Raw genomic sequence first — 20,943 nt, 5'->3', positions numbered from 1 at the left:
AAGGGCAAAATGGAAACACCAGATAGATATACATAAAAAGGTTGGCCAGGCACTGTGGCTCACACCTGTAATCCCAGCACTTTAGGAGGCCGAGGCAGGTAGATCACTTGAGACCAGGAGTTTGAGACCAGCCTGTCTAACATGGGGAAACCCCAGCTCTACTAGAAATACAAAAAATTAGCCAGGCGTGGTAGCACACACCTATAATCCCAGCTACTCGGGAGGCTGAGGCATGAGAATTGTTTGAACTCGGGAGGCAGAGGTTGCAGTGAGCTGAGATCGTGCCACTGCACTCCTGCCTAGGCAACAGAGCAAGACTCTGTGTCAAAAAAAAAAAAAAAAAAGTCTACAATATCAGAGAGGATTTCTTCAAACTTGATACAGCTGAAGAATTCATGAACTTGAAAAGAGGTCCATAGCAAGTATCTAAACAGACAAAGCAAAAGAGAGTAGTGGTGGGGAAACAGGACAGGGCATCCAAGAACTGTGGGGCAAGATCAAATAGTCTGATGTACAGGCAAACCTTGAAAATATTACAGTTTGGCTGCAGACCACTGCCATAAAACAATATTTAGTCACATGAATTTTTTTGTTAACGAGTGCATATGAAAGTTATGTTTATACCATAGTCTATTAAGTGTGCAATAGCATTATGTCTAAAGAAAAACAACATACGTACCTTAATTTAAAAATGCTTTATTAAAACAAAATGCTAATAATCATCTGACCCTTCAGCAAGTAGGGGTATTTTTGCTGGTAGAGGACCTTGCTTTGAGTTGATGGCTGCTGACTGATGATGGCTGTGGCAATTTCTTAAAATAAGACATCAACAGCCGGGTGTGGTGGCTCACGCCTGCAATCCCAGCATTTTGGGAGGCCGAGGTGGGCGGATCACCTGAGGTTGGGAGTTCAAGACCAGCCTGACCAACATGGAGAAACCCTGTCTCTACTAAAAATACAAAATTAGCTGGGTATGGTGGCACATTCCTGTAATCCCAGCTACTTGGGAGACTGAGGCAGGAGAATCATGTGAACCTGGGAGGCGGAGGTTGCGGTGAGCAGAGATCGCACCATTGCACTCCAGTCTGGGCAACAGGAGTGAAACTCCTTCTCAAAAAAAAAAAAAAGACATTCAACCCTCTTAGATCCTGCCACTACTTTATCAGCTAAGTAACTAAGTGTATGTAATATTCTAATCCTTTGTTGCCATTTCAACAATGCTTACGATATCTTCAACAGTAGATTCCATCTCAAGAAACCACTTTCTTTGTTCATCCACAAGAAGCAACTCCTCATCCTGTTAAAGTTTTGTCATGAATTTGCAATAATTCTGTCACACCTTTAGGCTCTGCTTCTAATTCTAGTTCTCTTGCTATTTCCACCCCATCTGCAGTGACTTCCTCCACTGAAGTCCTGAACCTCTCAAAGTCATCCACAAGGGTTGGAATCAACTTCTTCCAAACTCCTATTAAAATGTTGACATTTTGACCTCCTTCCATGAATCACAAATTGGCATCTGGAATGGTTAATCCTTTCCAGAAAGTTTTCAATTGACCTTGCCTAGATCCATGAGAGGAATCACTATCTATGGCAGCTATAGCCTTATGAAATATATTTCTTAAGAAATAAGACTTGAGCCCTCTCCCTCTCCCTCTCCTCCCTCTCCTCCCTCTCCTCCCTCTCCTCCCTCTCCTCCCTCTCCCTCTCCTCCCTCTCCCTCTCCTCCCTCTCCTTCTCCTCCCTCTCCCTCTCCTCCCTCTCCTCCCTCTCCTCCTCCCTTTCCCTCTCCTCCCTCTCCCTCTCCTCCCTCTCCTCCCTCTCCTCCCTCTCCTCCCTCTCTCTCTCCCTCTCCCTCTCCCTCTCCCCTTTCTTCGGTCTCCCTCTGTTGCCGAAGCTTGACTGTACTGCCATGATCTCGACTCACTGCAACCTCCCTGCCTCGGGCTCCTGTGATTCTCCTGCCTCTGCCTGCCCAGTGCCTGGGATTGCAGGCGCGCGCCGCCACACCTGACTGGTTTTTGTGTTTTTGGTGGAGACGGGGTTTCGCTGTGTTGACCAGGCTGGTCTCCAGCTCCTGGCCTGGAGTGATCTGCCCACCTTGGCCTCCCGAGGTGCTGGGATTGCAGACGGAGTCTCGCTCACTCAATGCTCAATGTTGCTCAGGCTGGAGTGCAGTGGCGTGATCTCGGCTGGCTACAACCTCCACCTCCCAGCCGCCTGCCTTGGCCTCCTAAAGTGCTAAGATTACAGCCTCTGCCCCGCCGCCACCCAGTCTAGGAAGTGAGGAGCGTCTCTGCCTGGCCGCCCATCGTCTGGGATGTGAGGAGCCCCTCTGCCCGGCCGCCCTGTCTGGGAAGTGAGGAGCGCCTCTGCCCGGCCGCCATCCCGTATAGGAAGTGAGGAGCGTCTCTGCCCGGCTGCCCATCGTCTGGGATGTGAGGAGCGCCTCTGCCCGGCCGCCCTGTCTGGGAGGTGAGGAGCGCCTCTGCCTGGCGGCCTATCGTCTGGGAAGTGAGGAGCGCCTCTGCCCGGCCGCCCATCATCTGGGAAGTGAGGAGCGCCTCTGCCCGGCCGCCCCGTCTGGGAAGTGAGGAGCGCCTCTGCCCGGCCGCCCCGTCTGGGAGGTGAGGAGCGCCTCTGCCAGGCCGCCACCCCGTCTGGGAGGAAGTGAGGAGCGCCTCTGCCCAGCCGCCCATCGTCTGGGAAGTGAGGAGAACCTCTGCCCAGCCTCCCCGTCTTTGAAGTGAGGAGCGCCTCTGCCCGGCCGCCCCATCTGGGAAGTGAGGAGCGCCTCTGCCTGGCCGCCCCGTCTGGGAGGTGAGGAGCGCCTCTGCCAGGCCGCCACCCCGTCTGGGAGGAAGTGAGGAGCGCCTCTGCGGCCGCCCCGTCTGGGAAGTGAGGAGCACCTCTGCCTGGCTGCCACCCCGTCTGGGAGGAAGTGAGGAGCGCCTCTACCCGGCCGCCCCGTCTGGGAAGTGAGGAGCGCCTCTGCCCGGCCGCCCATCTTCTGGGAGGTGAGGAGCGCCTCTGCCCAGCCGCCCTGTCTGGGAGGTGTACCCAACAGCTCCAAAGAGACAGCGACCATCGGGAGCGGGCCATGAGGACGATGGCGGTTTTGTTGAAGAGAAGGGGGGGAAGTGTGGGGAAAGGAAGGAGAGATCACATTGTTGCTGTGTCTGTGTAGAAAGAGGTGGGCATAGGAGACTCCATTTTGTTCTGACTAGGAGAAATTCTTCTGCCTTGGGATGCTGTTGATCTATGGCCTTTCCCCCAGCCCCCTGCTCTCTGAAACATGTGCTGTGTCAACTCAGGGTTAAATGGATTAAGGGCGGTGCAAGATGTGCTTTGTTAAACAGATGCTTGAAGGCAGCGTGCTCTTTAAGAGTCATCACCACTCCCTAATCTCAAGTACCCAGGGGCAGAAACACTGCAAAAGGCCGCAGGGACCTCTGCCTAGGAAAACCAGAGACCTTTATTCATGTGTTTATCTCCTGACCTTCTCTCCACTATCATCCTATGACCCTGCCATATCCCCCTCTCCGAGAAACACCCAAGAATGATCAATAAATACTTAATAAAAAAAAAAAAAGAAATAAGACTTGAAAGTTGAATGACTCTTTGATCTGTGGGCTGCAGATTGTATATTGTGTTAGCAGGCATGAAAACACAGCATTCATCTCCTTGTACATCTCTATCACAGCTCTTGGTTGACCAGGTACATTGTCAATGAGCAGTGATATTTTGAAAAGAATCTTTTTTTATGAACAGTAGTTCTCAATACTGGGCTTAAAATATTTAGTGAACGAGGCTGTAAAGAGATGTGCTGTTATCCAGGCTTTGTTGTAGAGCACAGGTGGTGGCAACTGATCATAATTCTCAGCTCTAGGATTTTGAGAATGGTAAATGAAACTTCCTCAGTATCAGCGGTAAGGCTGTTTTGCTTTATTATCATTTATGTATTCACTGGAGTAGCACTTTTCATTTCCTTCAAGAGCTTTTCCTTTGCATTCACAACTTGGCTAACTCGTACAAGATGTCTGGCTTTCATCCTATCATGCCTTCCTCACTAAGCTTAATCATTTCTAGCCTTTGATTTAAAGTGAAAGACATGTGACTCTTCCTTTCACTTGAACACTTAGAGGTCATTGTAGGTTATTAACTGGCCTAATTTCAATATTGTTGTGTCTCAGGGAACAGAAAGGCCTGAGGAGAGGGAGAGAGATGGGACAATGGCAGGTCAATGGACCAGTCACAGCACACACTACATTTATCGATTAAGTTCATTGTCTTATCTAGGCAGAATTGTTGATATCCCCCAACAGTTAACAATAGTAACATCAAGGATCACTCATCACAAATCACCATACAGATATAATCAATGCAATATCTGTGAAGCACAATAAACCAAAGTACAAAAAAAGACATACACCCATATGTAATTAAAGTCCAAAAGAAAACAGAAATGGACTGTGGGATAAGAAATATCAGTAGAGGCCGGGCGCGGTGGCTCACGCCTGTAATCCCAGCACTTTGGGAGGCCAAGGCGGGCGGATCACGAGGTCAGGAGATTGAGACCATCCTGGCCAACATGGTGAAACCCCGTCTCTACTAAAAATACAAAAAATTAGCCAGGCGTGGTGGCACGCACCTGTAGTCCCAGCTACTCGAGAGCCTGAGGCAGGAGAATTGCTTGAATCCGGGAGGCAGAGGTTGCAGTGAGCCGAGATCGCACCACTGCACTCCAGCCTGCCAATAGAGCGAGACTCCATCTCAAAAAAAAGAAAGAAAAAAAGAAAAAATATATCAGTAGAGATAATGGCCAAGAATTTTCCAAAGTTAATGAAGAACAGTAACTCACGTTCCAGAATTCCAGAAATTCCACATTGTAAGTCCAACTGCTGAAACCAAAGATAAGAGTTAATCTCTCAAAGACAGTTGGAGGAAAAAGAAACATTATATACAGAGAAAGAAATACATAAGAATTATAGCCAACTTCTGGTCAGGGAGTAAATGAGGAAGGAAATAATGAAGTGAAGGTCCATGTAAGGAGCTTGGAAGTCATCATTCCATCCTGACAATAAGGAAAATGCTGGACAAAGTGAAGACACGACTCTTCTTGGATCCCTCAGAAAAGTGAGGTTACAGGGCAAAATGCTACTCCCAAAATTGAAGAGACAGGCAAATTACAGAGAATTACCACTTAATGGAGCGGGAACTCAGAAGCAAAAACCTCCATGGGCACTAGTGCCAGGGTAGGAAAATCTAAATTGTGCTTGACAAATAGCTGGAGGCTCAGTGTGGACAAGTCTGAGATTAAAAACTCCAGGGGGGCCAGGTGTGGTGGCTCATGTCTGTAATCCCAGCACTTTGGAGCCCAAGACAGGCAAATCACCTGAATTCAGGAGCTCGAGACCAGCCTGGCCAACATGGCAAAACCCCATCTTTACTAAAAATACAAAAATTAGCCAGGTGTGGTAGCATGCGCCTGTAATTTCAGCTACTTGGGAGACTAAGGCATGAGAATCACTTGAACCCAGGAGGCAGAGGTTGCAGTGAGCCAAGATCACACCATTGCACTCCAGCCTGGGCAACAGAGTGAGACTCCATCTCAAAAAATAAAATAAAACAAATAAATTAAATAAAAACTCCAGGGGGACCCAGTCATAAGGCAACCGCCACACTTCTCTGAGTTTTACCTCCAGGCACTCAGTCAGGTTCTCACAGCAAAGACTGGCCAAAAATCCCTTTGGGATTTCATCAGGGGAAGGGGACAAGGAACCACATTGAAATATGCCGGAGCTTTCTGTTCTTAACAAGGCCTGCCCTTGAGAGAAACTGTTTTACCAGAGCCTAATCTAGTAAAGTTTTTTCAGAGTCTTACTGCTTGGGGGAAGAGAAATATCTTACTCCAGCCAGCTCTAGCTATTCTGTTACACCCAGTGGTGGGGAGGGAGGTACTGAGAAGCACTTGTGAAGTCCAGAGGCACAGGCTCATTAAAAGACTGAGACTGAATCCTATTTGACCTTTGAACTCGCAAAGACTTTCTTCTTCCTCTTTCGCTGATGTTGTGTACAGGCACTCAGAAAGGTCCAGCATTTGATATACCATCGTAGGCTTTCCTACAATATAGCCTCTAACAAAACTAGGCTGTCCCGAACCCCGGGTAATAGAATTGTTTACCTTTATACCAAGAAGGTTGGGAAATCAACAAAATCTGCATGTGGCATGTGCCCAGGCAGATTTCGAGGAGTTTGTGCTGTGAGACCTAAAGTTCTTATGAAATTGTCCAAAACAAAAAAACATGTCAGCAGGGAATATGGTGGTTCCATTTGTGCTAAATGTGTTGATGACAGGATCAAGCATGCTTTCCTTATCGAGGAGCAGAAAATTGTTGTGAAAGCGTTGAAGGCACAAGCACAGAGTCAAAAAGCTAAATAAAAAATGAAAATTTTGCTGGACGTCGTGGCTCACACCTGTAATCCCAGCACTTTGGGAGGCCGAGGCGGGCAGATCATGAAGTCAGGAGTTCGAGACCAGCCTGACCAACATGGTGAAACCCTGTCTCTACTAAAAATACAAAAATTAGCCAGGCATGGTGGCATGCACCTGTAATCTCTGCTACTCGGGAGGCTGAGGCAGGAGAATCGCTTGAACATGGGTGGTACAGCGAGACTCCTTCTCAAAAAAAAAAAAAAAAACAAAAGGAAAGAAAGAAAATTTTTTGAGTAATAAAAATGAAAAGACTTAAAAAAAAAAGACTGAGACCTAATCATATGACTATAAAATACCTTTCCTTCCCACACATCTTCCCACACATTACTAAAGGCCTTGCCTTTTTACTATAGCCCCTTTTAAGTACTACATCATGTTCAGATATCAAAAAAAAAAAACTACAAGGCAGACTAAAAGGCAAAACAGAACAAAAACTCCACAGTTTTAAGAGACAGAGCAATCCTCAGAACCAGATTCATATATGACATGGATGTTGAAATGGTCAGACCATGAACTTAAAACAACTGATTCATATGCTGAAGACTCTAGTGAATAAAGTAGACAGCCTGCAAGAACAGATGGGCAATGGGTGAACAGAGAGATGGAAATTCTAAGCATAAACATAATGCCAGAAATAAAAACACTGCAGCAGAAATGAAGAATGCTTTTGATGGGTCTGTTAATAGATTGGACATGGCTGAGAAAACAATCTCTGAACTTGAGTGTATCTCAATAGAAACTTCCAAAATGGAAGAGCAAAAAGAAAAAAAAGATTGAAAAAAAAAATCCCAACAGAAAATCCAAGAGATCAGACAACTACAAGAGGTATTACGTAAGTGGAATGAAAATACCACAGGGGCTAGGCACAGTGGCTTACACCTGTAATCCCAGCACTTTGGGAGGCTGAGGTGGGTGGATCACCTGAGGTCGGGAGTTCGAGACCAGCCTGGCCAACATGGTGAAACCCTGTCTCTAATAAAAATACAAAAATTAGCCAGGCGTGGTGGCGGGTGCCTGTAATCTCAGCTACTCAGGAGGCTGAGGCAGGAGAATCACTTGAACCTGGGAGGCAGAGGTTGCAGTGAGCCGAGACCGTGCCACTGCACTCCAGCCTGGGCAACACAGCGAGACTCCATATCATAATAAAAATAAAAATAGAAAAGAAAATACCAGAAGGAGGCCAGGTGCAGTGGCTCACATCTGTAGGCAGAGGTTGCAGTGAGCCGAGATTACACCACTGCACTCCAGTCTGGGCAACAGAGCGAGACTTCCTCTCAAAAAAGAAAAGAAAAAAAGAAAATACCAGAAGGAGAAGAAATAAATAAAAGAACAGAAGAAATACTTGAAGCAATAATGACTGAGAATTTTTGCAAATTAATGTCAGATATCAAATCACAGATTCAGGAAGCTCAGAGAACACCACACAGGATAAATGCCAAGACAACAATAACCACAATCATCACCACAAAAAAAATGACACCTAGGAATACCATATTTTAAAGATCCTATATTTTAAAAGTCTTTAAAAAGTCAGAGGAAAAAGACATCTTACCTGCAGAGGAGAAAAGATAAAAATTATACCCAACTTCTCCTCAGAAACATGCAAGCAAGGAGGTCAGTGAAATCTAGTGTTGAGAGAAAAAAATTACCAACCTAGAATTCTGTGTCCTGTAAAATGATTCTTCAGAGGTGAAGGAGAAGTACAGACTTTCTCAGACAAACAAAAGCTGAAGAAGTTTGTTGCCAGTAGATCTGCCTTACAATAAATGTTAAAAGTTTCTCAGAGAAAAGAAAAATGATATAGGTCAGAAACTTGGAGCTACATAAAGAAAGAGCATATCTATCTATCTATCTATCTATCTATCTATCTATCTATCTATCTATCTATCTACCATCTATTCTATCTAATCTATAATCTATTTATCTAATCTATAATCTATTCTATCCAATCTATTCTTTCTTTCTATCTATCTATCTATCTATCTATCTATCTATCTATCTATCTATCTATCTATCTAATCTCTGTCTCTGTCTGCCTGCCTGCCTATGTAACTACTTACCTACCTTTCTACCTATCTATCCAGTCACCCATCCATCTATCTAAATAGATATATTGTAAAGAGTTAGATCATGTGATTACGGATGCGGAGAAGTTCCCAGACATGCAGTCGGCAAACTGGAGATTTAGGAGAACCTATGGTATAGTTCCAGTACAAGTCTGAAGGCCTGAGAATCAGGATAGCCAATGGTGTCAGTTCCAGTTCAAAAGCTAGCAGGCTTGAGACCCAAGAAGAGCCATTGTTTCAGTTCAAGTTCAAAGAAAGCAAAAGATTGATGTCCTTGCTCAAGGCAGTCAGGCAGGAGATGTTACCTTTACTTGGCCTTTCTGATCTATTCAGGCTTCAGTGGATTGGACAAGACCCACCCACATCAGGGAGGGTAGCCTAATTTGTAGTCTTTACTCAGTTTACCAATGCAAATGTTAATCTCATTCAGAAACCCCCTCACAGATATACCCAGAATAGTGTTTGACCAAATATCTGGGCACCCTGTGGCCTAGTCAAGTTCACACATAAAATTCATCATTGCAATGAAATTCTGGAAAGGCAAAACCATTGGCAGAAATCAGATCAATTGCTGCAAGAGGGGGGAAGTATTGAATATGAAAGGACATGAGGGAAATTTTAGGTGTGATGGAATATGCTAAATTTTTATTGTGGTGGTACTTACTTGACCATATAGGTTTGTCAGAACTCATTGAATTGTATACCTAAAAAAGGCAAATTTCTTTATATGTAACCATACTTTAATAAACATGAGTTTAAGAACAAAAAAGAATTTGAAAAACAATTGAAAGAAGAAGAAGAAGTCTGGGCACCATGCCTCATGCCCATAATCCCAGCACTTTGGGAGGCTGAGGTGGGAGGATCGCTTGAGCCCAGGAGTTTGAGACCAGCCTGGGAAACATAGGGAGACCTCATCTCTACAAAAAATAAAAAACAGTAGCCAGGAATGGTGGCACATGTCTGTTGTCCCAGATACTTGGGAGGCTGAGGTGGGAGGATTGTTTGAGTCCTAGATGTTGAGGCTTCAGTGAGCAGTGATCATGCCACTGCACTCGAGCCTGGGCAACAGAGTGAGTTCCCATCCTAAAATAATAATAATAATAATAATAATAAATAATAAGAGGTATTCTGGGCACTATACTGAGGGCATGCTATTTAAGCTGAATCCTGAACATAAAAGTAATTTAGTCATGGGATATATTTGGGGTGGGAAGAGTTTGTAAGAGAGGAAACAATGGAGAACAGTCAATGAAAAGATTGGCATATTTATGAAAGTGGAGAGAGATGTATTGCTTGAGCACAAGATGAGACTGAAGAGACTGGCTAGGGTTAGATTATGCAGCATTTTGTAGTCCACGTTTAAGGAGGATAGATTTTATTTTGATGCAATAAGAAATAATGAAAAGTTAAGCATAGGGGGCAAGAGATCTGACATTTTCAATTCATGTTAGCCGCTAGGTGGGGAATGGATTGAAGGTATTTAGAGGAGTAGCAGTCAACTTAGGAGGCTGTTTCAGTAGGCAACGGGAGTGATGCTGTGTGATCTAGAGCTGTGGTAGTGGATATGAGGAAAAGTGAACTCAAAGAATATTTTGAAGATTGAATTTATTGGATTTCCTTATAAATTCAACATTAGGAGTGAAGGAAATGAAAGAATGAAGGAGGATGTTTAAGTTTTGGTCTTGACCAATTAGGAGGCTATTGGTGCTATGTAATGTGTTGAAGACAGAAAGGAGGGAAAAGTTTGGAGGAATTAAAATTCCTCTTGACCATGTTAAGTTTGGAATGCCTGAGACATCCAAATGAAAACGTTTAATGTGTAGTTTCTTTTTTTTTCTTTTTCTTTTTCTTTTTTTTTTTTTTGAGACAGAGTCTCACTCTGGTGCCCAGGCTGGAGTGAAGTGGCACGATCTTGGCTCACTGCAACCTCCGCCTCCTGGGTTCAAGCCATTCTCCTGCCTCAGCCTCCTGAGTAGCTGGGACTACAGGTACACACCATCATGCCCAGCTAATTTTTGTATTTTCAGAAGAGGCAGGGTTTTACCATGTTGGCCAGGCTGGTCTTGAACTTCTGGCTTCACATGATCTGCCCGCCTTGGCCTCCCAAAGTGCAGGGATTACAGGCATGAGCCACTGCACCCGGCCTAATGTGTAGTTCGATGGGTAACTGAATCTGTAGCTCAAGAGATACCTGAACTAAAGAAAGAAATTGAGGATGATCACCAATATAGGTAACTTTTAAAGTCGTATAAATGAATGAAATCAGTTAATGTTGACAAAGAAATGAAGAGTTTCTTTCCTTTCAAATGCTGCCAACATGCTCCACCAGATCCTCGGTCAGGCCAAGAAGCATCTGAGCTTGATCCCCTCTTTGTGTTTATTGGAGCTGAAGGTACTGGAGCAGCACTGTGTGTCTTGTGTCTGGCATCGTTCAATCCAGATGTTAGTTGAGACGGAAAGAATAACCCAGTACCCTGAAACAAACTGGGTCCCAATGATCCATACAAGTTCTACCCAGTGAATGTGAATTACAGCATACTGAAGAAAGAAGGTCCAGATTTCTAAATGTTTCCCTATAAAGCTGCTTTAGAAAGAAGGTCTTCCAGAAGCCATCTGCACACTTTTCCACTTAATCAGGAAATATTTCTCCTCTAAATGCATGAAATCATGTTGATATATTGGATTGGAGATTATATGGATTAATTAGTATCTGGAACTTGAAAAAAACTAGAAAGAAAAAGAAGTAGGCCGGGCGCAGTGGCTCACGCCTGTAATCCCAGCACTTTGGGAGGCTGAGGCGGGCGGATCTCGAGGTCAGGAGATTGAGACCATCCTGGCTAATACGGTGAAACCCCGTCTCTACTAAATATACACAAAATTAGCCCGGTGTGGTGGCGGGCGCCTGTAGTCCCAGCAACTCCGGAGGCTGAGGCAAGAGAATGGCGTGAACCCGGGAAGGTGGAGCTTGCAGTGAGCCGAGATCGCGCCACTGCACTCCAGCGTGGGTGACAGAGCGAGACTCCGTCTCATAAAAAAAAAGAAAAAGAAATAACGAAGGCCTTGGAGGGATTCCTGATCCCTGAACAGCACTTGGAGATCAAGAGAGAAGAAGGAATAGGCAATGTAGAAGCCAGGAGAGTACAGTAACATAGAAGCCAAGAGTAGAGAAGAATGTTTCTAGGAAGGAGTTGGCATCTGAATTGAATGCTGTTAAGGGAACTATTAATAGTAAGATGACAGGAGTTTTTATTGGCAGCACAGAGATATTGCTGATTTTTTTTTTCTTTTTATTAAGACGTGGCCTTGCTTTGTTGCCCAGGCTGGAGTGTAGTGGCATGATCACAGCTCACTGCAGCCTCAACCTCCCCGGGTTCAAGTGATCCTCCCACCTCAGCCTCCTTGGTAGCTGGGACTACAGGTGCACACCACCATGTCCAGTTAATTTTTTTGTATTTTTTGCAGCAACGGGTTTTCGCCATGTTGTCTAGGCTGGTTTTGAACTCCTGGGCTCAAATGATCTGCCCGCCTCAGCTTCCCAAAGTGCTGGGATTACAGGCGTGAGCCACCATTCGTAGCCTGATATTGCTAATTTTATACAGTTTTGGGGAAGTGATGACAGCAGAAGCCAGACTGCACTTCGAAAATGAAATATGAAGATAGATCTCTCAACACAATTGCTTTAAAAGAAACAGGCTGGTAGCTAGGGATTTGTGGGGACAGTCATGTCTATGGGAATAGCCCAATAATCAGATTGGTGATTCAGGAGAGGGGATAACCAATGGAGCAATCAGTGTTATGCAAATAAGGCAAATTAAAGCCTCAGTTTTAATAACTGTTTATTAGTCATTTCTCACATTAACATTTACAGGATTGTTATTAAGACCATCCAAACAAGGTTACAGATAATGCTGCTTCCAGAAACTAGAAATAGTCTAGTTTTTTTCTTATGTACTTAACCACATAGCTTCCCTCAGTGATTCACAAAATACGAAAATCTTTCCCTAATCTTTCGTATCATCACAAACTTAGCTGTCTGGAGGACTTGATACTCTTTATAAATGTGAGGCATGAAGCCTGTTGTCTTAGGGCCTTCCTTTTTTGTTTGTTTTTTTTGAGACGGAGTCTCAGGCTGGAGTGCATTAGTGTGATCTCAGCTCAATGCAACCTCCATCTCCTGGGTTCAAGAGATTCTCCTGCCTCAGCCTCCTGAGTAGCTGGGATTACAGGCATGTACCACCATGCCTGGCTAATTTTTATATTTTTGGTAGAGACAGGGTTTCACTATGTTGGCCAGGCTGGTCTCAGACTCTTGACCTCAGGCAGTTCTCCCACCTCAGCCTCCTAAAGTGCTGGAATTATAGGCATGAGCTGCCATGCCCAGCCTTTTTTTTGGAGACAAGGTCTCACTCTGTTGCCCAGACTGTAGTGCAGTGGCATGATCTCAGCTCACTGCAACCCCTACCTCCCGGGTTCAAGTGATCCTCCTGCCTCAGCCTCCCGCATAGCTGAGACTGCAGGCCCATGCCACCATGCCTGGCTTATTTCTATTTTTACTTTTGTAGAGACAGTGTCTCCCTGTATTTCCCAGGCTGGTCTCGAACACCTGGGCTCGAGCAATCTGCCTGCCCCAGCCTCCTAAAGTGCTGGGATTACAGGCATGAGCTACTGTGCCAGGCCAGGGCCTTCTTGAGTTGCATTATAAATAAAGGGTCAGGTAGTGTTTGTGGAAAACCTGCCTACAGGTGTCCTCTTGTGAAAATAAGTAATTCAAAGTCTAAGCTATTGGAATGCTAAATTATTTTGAGCCTTAAAGGAATGAGAATTTCAGGGCCTGAATCATTGACAGGCTGTAAACTAGGCAGCTATAAGCTGTAAGCTTTTGTTTGTCTAATAACAAATTAAGCCTTTTCCCTTTCACACATTGTTTCATAAAATGTAAATGGTTGAAGGGTGCCAGGGAGGACCCCCTTCCCTCTAACTGTAGACTTTCATTATACATTGACCCCCCCTTACCTTTCTGACACAAAGATTTCTAGGCTATCATATGGCTTAAGATGGAATGTTAAATACACTCTTTAAAATTGGAAAGGAAATGAAAAACCAGTTATAAGCAAAAGAAAACAAGCTACATGGAAACAAACTGTAACTAATTAATTTGTTATAACTCATAAATCAGTTTTGTATAGAAAATGTTGTAATCTTGTTAAATTTGTCTTTTTCCTATATAAGAAAAAATTTAGCTTTTGACTTCGAAGCACTAAACTCATTTCTCTGAAGGGGTGCATCCAGGAATGGCTTCAGCTTCTCTTGAATAAGCTCTTTAAAACTGAATCCTGATCCTTTTGATTATTTCAGATTGATACTCTTCAGTAAAAAATCTTTAGATAGAGCTAGGTACAGTGGCTTATACCTGTAATCCCCACCACTTGGGAAGTTGAGGTGAAAGGGTTGCTTGAGGCCAGGAGTTTGAGACTTGGCTGAGCAACGTAGCAAGACCCTGTCTCTAAATAATAATAATAATAATAATAATAATAATAATAAAATCTTTAGATATGTGTGTTTTCCTACGTATGTTGTATTTATGGCATGTCATAGTCTGTTTTGTGCTCCTATAACAGAATACCACAGACTGGGTAACTTAAAATGAACAGAAACTTATTGGCTCACAGTTCTGTAACTGGGAAGTTCAAGATCAATGGGCCAGTATCTGTCAAGGGCCTTCTAGCTGCGTCATTCCATGACAAAAGGCAGAGGGCAGGAGAGAGAAAAGGAGGCTGAACTGGTCTTTCTATAAGGGATCCACTCCTGTGATAATAGCATTAATATAATATAATAATAATAATCTCATAAAGATCCCATCTCTTAATACTGTTGTATGGGGATTGAGTTTCTAACACGTGATTTTTGGGGGATATGACATATTCAAACCATAGCAGGGCACTGGCAGAGAAAATGCCCATGTGGATTTTAAGTCTGGATTAGTGTTACAGTGTGTGTACCCACAAACGTATCTGAGACAGGTCTCAATCAATTGAGAAAGTTTATTTTGCCAAGGTTAAGGATACGCCTGTGACACAGCCTCAAGAGGTCGTGATGGCATGTGCCCAAGGTGGCTGGGGCACAGCTTGCTTTTATGCATTTTAGGGAGACATAATACATCAGTCAACACATGTAACATTTACACTGGTTTGATCTGGAAGGGCAAGACAAATTGAAGCGGGGCTTCCAAGTCATAGGTAAATTTAAAAATTTTCTGATTGGCAATTGGTTGAAAGAGTTCTATCAATAGAAATAAATGTCTGGTTTCCCTAAAGGGGTTATAGAGACCAAGAGTTTATATTGCAGATGAAGCCTCCAAGTAGGAGGCTTCAGAGAGAATACATTGCAGATGTCTTTTATCAGACTTAAGGTCTGTATTGATGTTAATGCTAGTCAGCTTTTCCTGAATTCCAAAAGGCAGGAGGGCACACTGAGGCATGTTCGACCCCACCATCTTGTTGTGGCCTGAACTAGATTTTCAGGTTAACTTTGGAATGCTCTGGGCCAAGAGGAGGGGCCCATTCTGATGGTTGGAGGGCCTTAGAATTTTATTTTTGGTTTACAAGTGCCAGGTTTTTCTGAGACCTGAATTTGTCTAAGATAGAAATAAAAGCCCATTACAGCAAATACTACCCCGTCTTGGTTTGGGTTTCCTTCAAAATGTACCCTGAGACAAGAATCAGGAGGCAGGCAGGCAGTTTGACAGGCAATCTCAGGAAGAACAGGTGAGAAAGTGGGAAAGGGAGACAGGAAGAAAAGGCAAAGAAGGTGTGGTCATGAACGTGGGGATTGCAGCTGTGGTCAAAAGGGGCTTAATCTTGCTGGAGACTTCTGCAGAACCTTGTGGAACGTGCCCCAGATTGTCCCATTTATAGTCTCATCTCGTTGGTTGGAGTTTGGCTCCAGGTTGATGGCTGGATCCCCCTTCCCAATACTGAGACAGCTCTGATGACTGGAGTGTTCGAACACCAGGGTCCTTAGTCTTGCACCAATTTTGATAAAACAACATGGACACATGTGGAGCAGTTTTAAGGAGCGAAAAGTTCAATAGTCAAGAAAGATGCAAGGAAGGAGGAAACAGCTCCCCCGTACAGAGACAGAGGGAGGGGGGATTTCTCTGTGTAAACCACTTTCTGCTATCCTCCCCACGCCCCGCCCCGAACCCCCCGCCCCTACACACACACACACGGCTGGGTGTGAGGAGAGAAACGACTGTCTGTTTTCACACTGCTATAAAGAACCTCCTGAGACTGGGTAATTTTTGAAGAAAAAAGGCTTAATTGTAATTGACTCACAATTCTGCACAGTTAGGGAGGCCTCAAGAAACTTACAATCATGATGGAAAGTGAACGGGGACCAAGGACCTTCTTCACATGGTGTCAGGGAGAAAGAGTGAAGGAGAAACTGCCACACACTTTTAAACCATCAGATCTCATGAGAACTCACTATCGTGAGAACAGCGTAAGGGAAACCACCCACCTGATGCAATCACCTCCCACTAGGCCCTTCCCCTGACACGTGGGGATTATAATTCCAGATGACATTTGGGTGGGGACACAGAACCAAAGCATATCAAACTGCATGTCTATTGCTGGTGCACGGGGATTCAGATGGCAAGCAGGTATGAGGTGGGGCATCAGAGCCCTCCTTACAACATTCATGTATTGCAAAGTTACTTCTCTGCAGTGATGACTGGGAGAGTCTTATTATCTGCAATTCTGAACACTCCTGGATTTAAATGGTTTCTTTCATCCCTGTCTGTACAACTGTTTATCAGCCAGCTATATTGTAATTGATAAAGAAGCCATGGGGCCATGAGAATACTGACATCAAACAGTTACTTTTCAGCTTCCTTTCCTACCTTTAAATGGTCATGCCTCTCCCTCAAAGGGACTTTGGAAAAATCATTTAAACTCTTACTCCATCACTAAAATCAGGTGAACACACAAAGCAATCTAGGGCTTGGAGCGATATATAAGGCTGGTGGTGTGTATCTGAATGTTTTTCTCTAAACCTGGGGTTTTCAACCAAGGGCCCATAGTCATGGCAGAACGCCTGGCATATATGACACCGCTGGTAGTGTGGGCCACTTTTCCCCACAGGGGCAGGTGGGGAGAGGCTCCATGACAATCATACTCTCAAAAGGGTCTGTGATGCCAAAATAGAACAAGAGGCACCGTCCTGATTGGTTCAGCCAGGGTTTTTACTTCACTTATTTATTTCATGTGGAAGACTGAAGAAAAGGCAAGAATACCCACGGGAAGTAGAGGGGAGGCCTGGCTGCCCCTACAAATATCCACAGAATGGCACAACCCTAAGTGTCCTTCAAAGATCTGTCTCTTGGCTTCGCGGCTTCAAGGTCTAAATTGTGACCATTCAGAAGACTGACATCTTCCTGGGAGCAGCAGATTTTATAATGGAGAAGCCTTCTTGGTATGTAAGCAATCAAAATAAAAGAATAGGCTGGATGCGGTGGCTCACGCCTGTAATCCCAGCACTTTGGGAGGCTGAGGCGGGCAGATCACCTGAGAGGTCAGGAGTTCGAGACCAGCCTGGCCAACATATAGTGAAACCCCGTCTCTATTAAAAAAATACAAAAATTAGCTGGGTGTTGTGGTGCACACCTGTAGTTCCAGCTACTTGGGAAGCTGAGGCAGGAGAATCGCTTGAACCTGGGAGGTGGAGGTTGGAGTGAGCCGAGATCGTGCCACTGCACTCCAGCCTGGGTGACAGAACAAGACTCCATCTCAAAAAAAAAAAAAAAAGGAAGAAAGTTCAGGATTTGCATGGTGGCCTAGGCTCTTACAATTGTGATAAGGATATACCTGCTTCATGTGGGACTCAGACACCAGAACTATGTCTTACCTGTGCTGTGCTTAAATGGGCTTTGCCAACACTGCCTTAGGAGTCTCCTTTTCCTAGACCCTAGGATTAACCAGTTTGAGGAATGGCCTTCCTTCCCTTCTCCTTTTCCTATTCTAGATACATTAAGGTATTCAATCATGATTTTCTAAGGGCTTTTTCTTAATAACCAAGTAGGAATATGTCCACCCTGATGATTTCTGTGTTAATTTCATGCATTAATAATGCTCAGAGGACTGCCTTATTTCCTATTCCTTGGAAACTAACTCCTTAGAGCTTCCTTGCACACACACTTCTAAGAGACTTTGTAAGAACTTTCTTTGTGTTTAGCTTTTGCTGAGAGGAGGGTGAAATGTAACAGAGCACACATAAAATTTCATCTAAAGCTTCCTGTTTGTTCATCCTGGCAAAACAGAGGTACAGAAAGGCTGTGAGGGAGTACATCACTCAGGCTTGAGGACTTGATTGCATCTGCATTGCACAGTGGGGAATGAGAATGTGACCAGTGACTAGAGTAGGTTATTTATTTATTCATTTATTTGAGACGAAGTTTCGCTCTTGTTGCCCAGGCTGGAGTGCAATGGGGCGATCTTGGCTCACTGCAACTCTGCCTCCCGGGTTCAAGTGATTCTCCTGCCTCAGCCTCCAGAGTATCTGGGATTATAGGTGCCTGCCACCATGGGCGGCTAATTTTTTTTTGTATTTTTAGTAGAGACAGGGTTTCACCATGTTGGACAGGCTGGTCTCGAACTCCTGACCTCCTAATCCACCTGCCTTGGCCTCCCAAATTGCTGGGATTACAGGCATGTGCCACCACGCCTGGCCAATGACTAGAGTAGGTTACTATTTATTTAGCACCTACTATACATTCTAGGCACTGTGCTTGGCACTGGGGATGGAAAGACAAGATCTATGCCCCATAGGGACCCTAATGTGAACAAATGGAGCATATTGTGCTAAGTGTTACGGTGGAGGTAAGAATAAGGTGACTTGAGAGAACTGTGTGTTGGGGGAAGGGAAAGGGACAAGGATGGAAAAGACTAGGTGTTTTCCAGGACAAGGCAGGGAACACAATGAGTTCAGGAACTACAGTCTCCTATGCCTGGAGCCTGCAGTATGTGAGAGAAAGGAGAGAGATGAACCCAAAGAGGAAGGTATGTGTTGCTGAGAAGTCAGCAGCAATTTATTTGTAGGTGGTAGGGAACATGGGCATTAGTTTCCTGCAGCTGCTGTTACATATCACAAATTTGGTGGCAACAGAAATGGATTCTCTCACAGTTCTGGAGGCCAGAAATGCTGAAAACAAGCTATTGGCAGGACTATGCTCCCTCTGGAGGCTCTAGGGGAGAATCCTTTCCTTGCCTCTTCCAGCTTCCAGTGGCTACTGGCATTCCTTGGCTTGTGGCTGCATCACTCCCATCTCTGCCTCTGTGGTCACAGTGCCTTCTCTTCTGTCAGTGTCAAATCTCCCTCTGCTTCCCTCTTATAAGGATATACATGATTGCATTTATGGCTCACCTGGATAATTGTGCATAATCTATTTTAAGATCCTTAATTAGCTGCACAAAATACCGCCCCCACTCCACTTTTCACTATCTAAGGTAACATGTACACGTTCCAGAGATTAGGACATGGATATCTTTTGGGGAACATTTTTCAGTTTACCACACTGTGTGAGATGTTAAGCAGGGCAACAAATGAGTCAGACTTACATTTACAAAGATCCTTCAAGGGATGGTGTGGCACAGTCAGAAAAAAACCTTCTGAAGACATTTATTAAACCTTCCTCATTCTTCTGTGTTTAATGACTACTTAGTATTCTTGTGAATGAATGTACCATAATTTATTCAAGCACTTCCCTCATTCATGAACTTTTAAGTTGTTTCCAATTTTTTTCCATTACAAACAATGCTAAAATGAATCACCTTGTAATGGGCCAACTGCACAATGTGCAAATATACCTGTAGGTAAATCAGGAGCCCATATTCTGGGTTCAGACTCAGACACATTGGAGAAAGATAAGAGTGAATGCCTGTTACATTTTACAATAGATAATATTAATGGATTGTAAAATATATACTGAGCACTGTTCTAAGCATTTTTGAAATGGCTTTATTGCAATACAATTCATATGCCATACAATTAACTCAAAGCATACAATTCAATGGTTTTTAGTATGTTCAGAGCTGTGCATACAACCATTACCACAATCTAACTCCAGAACATTTAAATCACCCCATTAGTCTCTTATTACCATTTCCCCTCCTCCATCCCTAGGCAACCATTAGTCTACTTTCTGTTTCTATGGGTTTGCCTATTCTGGACATTTCCTATAAATGAAATCATACAATATATGGTCTATTGTGTCTAGCTTCTGTGAAAGGGAAATATCTTGGGCCCCCCTCAAATAACTAAAGGGAAAATTCAAGCTGGGAACTGCTTAGAACAAACCTGCCTCTCATTCTATTCAAAGTTATCACTGTGTTCACTGAGATAAATGCACATCTGATTGCCTCCTTTGGAAAGGCTGATCAAAAACTCAAAAGAGTGCAACCATTTATCTCTCACCTATCTGTGACCTGGAAGCCCCCTCCCCGCTTGAGTCTTCCTGCCTTTGCTTCGAGTTGTCCTGCCTTTCCAGACAAAACCAATGTACTTCTTACACATATTGACGGATGCCTCATTTCTCCCTAAAATGTATAAAACCAAGCTATGCCCCAACGACCTTGGGCACATGTCGTCAGGACTTCCTGAGGCTGTGTCACAGGTGCTGTTCCTCAACCTTGGCAAAATAAACCTCCTGGTTAACGAGACCTGTCTCAAATTTTCGGGGTCCACACTTCTTTCACTTAATACAATGTTTTCGAGGTTCATCCACGTTGTAGCATGTGTCAGTACTCCATTCCTTTTTATTGCATGGGTATGTCACATTTTATTTACCACTAATCAGTTGGTGGCCATTTGTATTGTTTCCACTCTGTTGCCCAGGCTAGAGTGCAGTGGCTTACTGTACTGACATCATGGCTTACTGCAGCCTTGACCTCCTGAGTCCAAGCCATTCTTCCTCCTCAGCCTCGCAAGTAGCTTGGATTACAGGTGCCCCGCCAGCCTGGCTAATTTTTAAAAATGTTTTGAAGAGATGAGGTCTCCCTATGTTGCCCAGGCTGGTCTGGAACTCCCGGGCTCAATCCATTTTCCCAAAGTGCTGGGAATACAGACATGAGCCACCATGCCCAGTCTATTTTTAGTTTTTTTACGGTCAGTAAAACAAACTATTGTACAAACACAAAACAATTTAACAATCTATTATTCCTTTCAACATTCCTTCAGTCACTTTTTTTTTTTTTTTTTTTTTTTGAGACAGAGTCTCGCTCTGTTGCCCAGGCTGGAGTGCAGTATCCTGGTCATAGCTCATTACAGCCTGGAACTCCTTGGCTCAAGTGAGCTTCCTGCCTCAGCCTCCGGAGTAGCTGGGCTTGCAGG

General features: G+C 44.2%; 1 protein-coding gene and 1 pseudogene across 1 annotated transcript; both read left to right on the top strand.

The window, feature by feature from the left end:
* The first annotated feature begins 5,234 nt into the window (after positions 1-5,234).
* On the top strand, positions 5,235-6,478 carry LOC100453377 (large ribosomal subunit protein eL34-like). Its single transcript, XM_054548465.1, has 2 exons — positions 5,235-5,252; positions 6,077-6,478. The coding sequence occupies exons 1-2, from the start codon at positions 5,235-5,237 to the stop codon at positions 6,437-6,439; spliced, it is 381 nt and encodes a 126-aa protein (XP_054404440.1). The 3' UTR covers positions 6,440-6,478.
* Positions 6,479-10,876: 4,398 nt separating this feature from the next.
* LOC112130140 (cytochrome c oxidase subunit NDUFA4-like) lies at positions 10,877-11,124 on the top strand (annotated as a pseudogene).
* Positions 11,125-20,943: the final 9,819 nt, after the last annotated feature.

Source organism: Pongo abelii, chromosome 1, assembly GCF_028885655.2.
Source record: "Pongo abelii isolate AG06213 chromosome 1, NHGRI_mPonAbe1-v2.0_pri, whole genome shotgun sequence".
In the NCBI taxonomy this organism is placed as follows: Eukaryota; Metazoa; Chordata; class Mammalia; order Primates; family Hominidae; genus Pongo; species Pongo abelii.
Note: the sequence above shows the minus strand (reverse complement) of the source record. Positions and strands in the feature narration are given on the sequence as shown.